At 31.3% G+C, this 7,411-nt stretch overlaps 1 protein-coding gene across 1 annotated transcript; it reads right to left on the minus strand.

The window, feature by feature from the left end:
• Nucleotides 1-1,661: 1,661 nt before the first annotated feature.
• On the minus strand, nt 1,662-7,204 carry LOC107884058. The gene is made up of 5 exons (XM_016805436.2): nt 6,009-7,204; nt 3,794-4,325; nt 3,150-3,227; nt 2,466-2,555; nt 1,662-2,107 (listed from the first exon to the last, which is right to left on the minus strand). The coding sequence occupies exons 1-5, from the start codon at nt 6,467-6,469 to the stop codon at nt 1,997-1,999; spliced, it is 1,272 nt and encodes a 423-aa protein (XP_016660925.1). The 5' UTR covers nt 6,470-7,204; the 3' UTR covers nt 1,662-1,996.
• Between the last annotated feature and the right edge of the window lie 207 nt (nt 7,205-7,411).

Genomic DNA, 7,411 nt, shown 5'->3' on the forward strand with positions numbered 1-7,411 from the left:
TATAAAAACTAGTGCCTAATTATTTTTAGGAATCCAGATTAAATAAACATTAGGTATGTTATGACACATTAATCAATTTGATCTTAATTGAGTGTATTTTTTCATTCGACATAACTCAAAGTCGATAAAAAAAATTAAGTGATGAAACATTATTTAACTAAGATATATTTTTATCAGAATACAATATTTCTTTTTGAGTAAGTTATAATATAATTATATTATAATCAACCTTTTATGCATGTGTTAAATGAAGTTTATAGTCAAAGTGTATAGGTAATAGGTATAATATTATAATTTTAGGGACTGTCTTTGCAAATATATTTTAATCACATATTATCTACGTGACCGGTACCTACTGAAATAAATTGTACTTAATTTTTCGAAAGATGTCAGATTGTTGTTTAAATTTCTATATAATAAACATTATAATATATACAATTGAATTCAGAATGAAGCGAAGAAATTGTTAGTAATATAATATTATATATGTATATATACTATTATACTACAATGATACTTTTATTTTTTTCTGGTGGTAAGAAATCACAAAATGTTTTATGCAGCACATAAATTCATTAGAAATTGAACACAACTAGTACAATCTCTGTAGGTCATGCTAAGAATTTTTCAGTATTTCGACTGAGCATTCTGAAAATGTCGAAATGACGATAAAAAAATATATATCAGCAATGGAGGTTTAGTAAAAAATATTTACCATTTGTCAAGAAATCAAGCTCTACTCGAAATATAACGATTTGTCATAGCTATGAAATATTAGTTAGTAGACACTAGACAGCTTCTTCAATCCCCAACTTTAGTATACATTTTTTTGCACAGTTTTTGGAATATGTATGTCTGTACGTATATTATACAATATAAAATTAAATTAGTAGGTATACCTAATATATTTTTGGATAAAATCAACAGTAGTTATTATAATATTTTTTTATAACTCACAAAGTACATATTCTTAATATTTTAATGCACAGTAAATAATAGTATATCAAATATAATACAAACATTTTTATTTTATTGTGTCAAAACCAAATAACATTAACCATTTTTAATTCATAAATATAATATATGCTTAAGACCATTATAAAATAATATTACACTCGTTTAATTTTTATAACATGTATTGTGATAACTGATAACTGATATTTAGGTACCTACTTGGAAAGATGTAAGGTATACAATATAGTTTAAGTAGGAGATAACAGTTTCAATAGTTTAACATATTGTATTTTTAATAATATAATTTAATATTTATAATTAAATAATAATATATCTTGTATATAACATATTAACATGTAAAAACAATTTTAGTGAAAATACCTATAACATATATTTACCGATTTATATATATATATATTTTTTTCTAGATACTTAAGCATTAAATTATCATAATTATTTAATTATTTGAACTTCATATACAAATTGATGTACCAGCTATAATATTATAATTATATAATGCGTACCTTATCTCTGTAATCTTGTAATATGAGTAATGAGTCTCCGAGTCTAACTACAATATATGAGTTGATTAATGCAATAATTTTGCATTCATTTTCTATACTTAACTGTTAACAATACTAATAATAGTAATGATAAACTAATTGTATTATCTTATAGGTATATATTATATTTATTATTATCATTAGTTTAAATTTAATATTATTATCAATCAATTTAGTATTATTCAGTAAGTAGCTTAATAAATAATTGTGCTCCTCTATTTATACATCATATGCTATATTATAATTATTATCCATTATTTTCTCTTTTTGTCGTGAATCTATTAAAATATATTTGTACATTCTTCGTAAGTACAGTTTGATAAATAATAATATATTATTATTATGCACATGTTTCGTTTAAAATATGTGTGCTGTATGTAAAGCATGATTAAATTAGACTTAATCTGAATGTAAATATTTACGTAGTTACCTACGTAAATTTATATAACGTATAGTTACCACAAATCAATAATTATAAATTATTTGTCAGCGTTTGTTGCATTGCTTGTGGAAATGGATGCCATTGAAATCTGATTAAATGCAAAAAACTGTAATAAAAGCGCTAAATACGCCAATGTAGTGCCAAATCCCTGCAGAATAAACGTGATCATAATATTAATATGTAAAATATTAATGTTAATATTAATATCATTGATTATGAATACTATAGATCGGTCATTGCGACACAAAATACGCTAGTAAATTTAGAGTAGCGTATTTCGTACCGCAATCTATATTATTTATAACCAATGGTATAATGTACCTATTTAATTTTGTGGATAAACATAATCAACAATAAAAAAGACGGGGTATTTACCCCCCTGGAATTAAAATATAGGATATTTAAAATGTTAACTAAATTTTTTTAATTGACTTTTGGTGTTTGATTTCATTATGCTTCTCCCTGATGAATTTTCTGCGGGCGCCCATGAGCGCATGAGTACTTACAGCATAAAACAACGTCATATTGATGTTTAAAATGCCAAATAATTCAAACTTGGACTTGATGGTATCAAGTTGATGTTGAAATAGAATTATCTGAAATTATATTTTTTATTTAAAAACATCAATTTATTATTAACATCATATATTATGGATACAAGCAAATTTTCCATTCTTACTTATAATTTGTTCGCTTATTATAAATCTAATACAGTAATACACGTATACCTTTACTTAAAATAAGTTTATCCGCCTCAATGCCGTTGGCTGATTAAATATAATTACTAAAGTTTTTCAAGAATCTCTAATTATTATCATCGTATCAGTGCCATCTGACAATATTCAATAGGAAACTTTTTCTTCTTCCCTCGAGTTTAATTAGTACGCATACCCATAACTACATTATTGTTCAAGTTGCTTAATATCATCTCTCTTTAAATTATATTAAAGCTATTTTTTTCAACGAACTAATTATTATTATGGGTATACAATATTTAAATAAATATTACTTTGTGTCTATCTAATTTAAAAATATTATTTTGAGTAGGCACTTAGTTTGAAATTCAAAATTTGTATACAAAAATGTTTACTATTATTTTTGAAAGTAAACTTTACTTTATATAAGTACCATCATAATTTTGTAAGACATACGTTTTTATTTTACCCGACGTTTAAATGTTTTTTCTTTACCTCGGGCATCAGTCTCCGGCTTGTAACGGGATTTAAAACCAACGAAAGCCAGCTAAGTGACAAACGAATTGGTAAAATCTAAACAAAGCAAGATAAAAAAAATCATGTTAATTGCATGCTATATTAAATAGTTAATACTATAGTATTATAGTATAATATAATAAGTAAGTATATATTATACCATATACTAATATTACAATAATCTAGAAAGTGTAGGTATGCATATTATTATAATCAGTATTGGGTAGTATCGTAACGCAAATTACGAATTATTGTAATGAAATTACTTTTTTTGTCACGCCTGCACAGAAAGTTTAGTTGCCAAAGACGGTTCAAGCGTCGGAAATCGACATTTTTCCATCCAGCGGGCGGTAAAGTGGGTATCCCCATAGTGAAGGATGGTTTTTTTACTCATTTGAGTAACATCATACAGTTTTAATTTCATATTCCAAAGAAGAATATTATTCAGAGTATTTTAGTTTGTAAAAATCAAATTGCAGACAAGTAGTTTATTATAGTTATGCGGCCATACGGGTATGTACTATGTACCCTAAGACATGTTGCTCCGAATTCAGAAGTCATTTTTACCGCGGGATGCCACTATAGTAGCCACTAATTGCCAGTAGCCACTCTACCAAACATACCTTTTTGGTCACATAATGTTCGCACAGGTACAGGTACCATAGCCGGATGATCCGAATGACGCAGTAACCCGACCACATGGCGGTGTTCGCGTAGTTTACGTGCTTCTTCTTCTCCCATATGACGATGGTCACGTCGAACGCGATGCCGTACATATAGACGATGATGCGGAACACACAGTCGAACATGCATAGTGACAGCGGCAACTGGAACAGACGGTTAATGCGAGCGAACAGTTCCATGCACGCGCGGTGCACGGCCCGCAGGTCGCGTATATCGGACGCGCTGAACGCGGGTATCCCCATCCGGCCGGCCACGGGTCTACCACCGCCACCGCCCGTGGCCACAGACGCCCAGCATCTCCACCGCGGGTGCTCGGCCTTGTGCACTAGCGTCTCGATATCATCATGCAGTGCCCGTAGCCGAAGATACAGCGACACACACATCAGGTAAAAGAACTGCTCGACGACGACGCACGTGATGTTGGACAGCGGCGGGAACAAGCAAATCAATTTGGCCAAAGGGAACGGGAACCTGCAGTGTATCACAAGCAAATAAAACGATAATATTATATAACAACGACACAATAATATTTCATACATTGAAACATTTACGTCATTGTTTTTTTCTGAAATTACAGGGATTTTATGAAGGGCGTTTGTGTTAAATAGTAATTTCATATTTCTATATTATTTTCTATCCTCTTATCTATGTGGTAGTTTTGATATTATTAAGCAACTGTTAAAAAACTTATTAGAAATTATTAATTATTAATCTTTTGTTATATTTTCAAATCTTAGGTATAAAATAGAAATCTTGTAACTAGGTACAAATATTTTTAACATTTTCGTGATTTTGAAAAATATTGCCAAAATATGAACACAAAGGTGACATATTAATTTCTATCACGCACCTGACTTTAGTGCACTAAAATATATGCACTAAAAGATTGCTTTTCTACTAATAGGTACCTACGTCTGAAATATGCAAAAATATACAACAAAAAAATTCTGGATTCAGAACTGTCATCTACTGAATCGTGTTTTATATTGTATCTGACTTATTCTAAATTCAGAAATGAATTCGTCGATATTAAAATAAACATTAGATTCGCAGCCCCGATCGGTAATATAATATATACGTATATATTATTTTAATATTAATAGTTTTATTAAGAATAAGTCAGCGCACTATATTATGTTGTATCCCTCTGACCCACACGTAACATAGACAATTTGTTTGTATTGTTAGCTTAACTAAGCTTAAATAACAATCATTGTTCAAGTTGTTACATTTTACATACTCAAAACTCGTAAAAACATTGAAACATCGTAAAAAATCCAACATATGAACACAGATAACGTTCTTAAATTTAAGTTTGATATTAGGTCAATTCACTCAATACAATATAAAGCTAACTGCTGACAACACATAGTTGGTTCTACTGAGCGCAAATTTGCAATGTTGTGAGTTTGGAGAGAGACAACATATAGGTATTACGCTTCCGTCCTCTTATAATAGCGGGTCTTCCAAAAAAAAAAAAACAGAAAAATATGAAATAATCTAACAAAGAAGTAAATATATGTATTAAGTATTTATAAAATTTTTTCGAGAACAGAAACTGAATTATTTGCCATTAAGAGTCCAAAGGTTAAAAATCTCATGTTTTGAAATTAATGTCCGTATGATTGTGTCATTCATACGCATATATTAACTTAATGTAACCGTATTTGTAAATTCCTTAACAGCAACTGCACGTTATGAATCTACCCCTCTGGTCTATGATTACTAAATGGCAGATATATCGAGTCTTTTTATAATTATATTAATAATTATTACATGTGAATTATTTATCAATATTATAAACCTCATTTATGTTAATTACTGTTATTATTAATCTTAATTAATTATTCACTATTTTGTATATATTTTAATATCTATTAATCTCACTTTGTTCACTTCTCTTTCTATATGTTAAACTATTTTGTTATAATATTTGATTTAAAACTGTTACTGGGCTTTGCCCGATTGAATTAATAAAATAAATAATAAATAAATAAATAAATGTGGCTTTTGTTAACAAAATTTGACCGTGGCCAATCTATATAACCGAGTCTATATGTGGTTCTGCCAATATTTTTAAAATTTTCCCGTTTTCCTGGAAGACCCTGTGCTTGTGAGACGTGTGTGGGCCGACGACAATCACTGGACACTGACTTGTACGTGATTAAGACGAAGTACATGGCGAACTCGTAGGCGACGAACAGCACGACGGCGTATGCAGATAAGTGCTGCCAGACACCGGTGACGTGGTCCAGCTGACAGAGGTCGAAGAAGCACTCGTTGGTGGCACGGACGACGGACGGCCACGCCATGTGGGCCTGGCACGCGGTGGTGGCCGCGATTCCGGCGAACATCATGTACACGAACAGCTCGTCGATGTCCAGCACCCGGGTGGCCAGCAGCTTCTTGGCCATCTTCTGGTAGTTCTTCAAGTTCCGGATGGTCACGACGCTGACGATCAGCGACACCAGCCAGTAGAGCGCCGTGTGGAATGCTTTGAGCGCCACGCCTGGCCAGTGGACCCGGAAACGTCGGGGTGGCGGGCCCGGAGTCCGCGCCGCCGGAAACACGCCGAACAGGTACGCGCAGACGTGCAGCGGCCGGTGGAGTTTCATGGTGCACACTCACGTCGTCCGGCCGTCGCGAGTTGGTGAATATCATTAAGTGTGTCGAGTCAATTGCGCGCGCGTCCAAGCGTACGGCATATGTTGTGTGTGTGTGTGGTCAGAATGCGCGTGCGCATATCATAAGACACAAAAAAAAACCGTCACATTAAACGCCGTATAATAGTATAGTAGTACCGCGGGTCGCATAAAAAATGTATTAAGTTAATGGTTCACTAAAATATAATGGACCAATCATGGGCCCCTAAATCTTGTTTAAAGGATCATATTGTAGCTTGCACCATTGATTCATTAAATGTTTAGTGATTGTTCATGCAGCCCTGCATACAGGCATATCGCCGAATATAAATATGTCTATATTTATTAATTAAAATAGTAAGTTATATTATAAGTGCAAATAGTACAGTACATAGGTTATAACATATATGTAATAAACAATATTCACAATAACATAAATACAATAGAATAATAGAATATGTGGAGAGGGGTTAAAAGTTCAAATCCCCCCCCCCTAGAATAGGTATTCCAATAATTACATCTTAACCAACATTTATAAGCTGCTAAAATAATAAAAATAAAATTTACATAATAATTATCATTAAAATATTGACATATGTGTAATTTTATTATGTATTGTGTATTTGTGTGACACGAGTGCATCGTAAACATTGATCCGACGCTAGAATCCTGCACTCTTCCAATATACTCCTTTCGGTGATGGTGATCCATTTATCTGCGGAGCACAGTCATCTATTTTTTAGTAAATTGTTATGATTTTTAATAATAGTAAAAAATGTTCTCGCTTACTATAGGATTATATTTAATTTAATAATGTAAGTATTCTATTAATTATTAATATTTGTTATATTTAAAATTTTTTTTTTTAATAATAATTGCAACATTTAAGGTTTAATTTCAGTATCTCCCAACCGA

This window comes from Acyrthosiphon pisum, chromosome A2, assembly GCF_005508785.2.
Source record: "Acyrthosiphon pisum isolate AL4f chromosome A2, pea_aphid_22Mar2018_4r6ur, whole genome shotgun sequence".
In the NCBI taxonomy this organism is placed as follows: domain Eukaryota; kingdom Metazoa; phylum Arthropoda; class Insecta; order Hemiptera; family Aphididae; genus Acyrthosiphon; species Acyrthosiphon pisum.

What these genes read in the sequence shown, in the direction of transcription:
- LOC107884058 (XM_016805436.2), bottom strand. Translation starts at nt 6,469, where the DNA reads ATGAAACTCCACCGGCCGCTGCACGTCTGCGCGTACCTGTTCGGCGTG. An exon ending in TTCGTCTTAATCACGTACAA is followed by an intron (nt 4,326 to 6,008) that starts GTCAGTGTCCAG and finishes GATACACTGCAG; the next exon opens with GTTCCCGTTCCCTTTGGCCA. An exon ending in GCCGGAGACTGATGCCCGAG is followed by an intron (nt 2,556 to 3,149) that starts GTAAAGAAAAAA and finishes ATATAATTTCAG; the next exon opens with ATAATTCTATTTCAACATCA.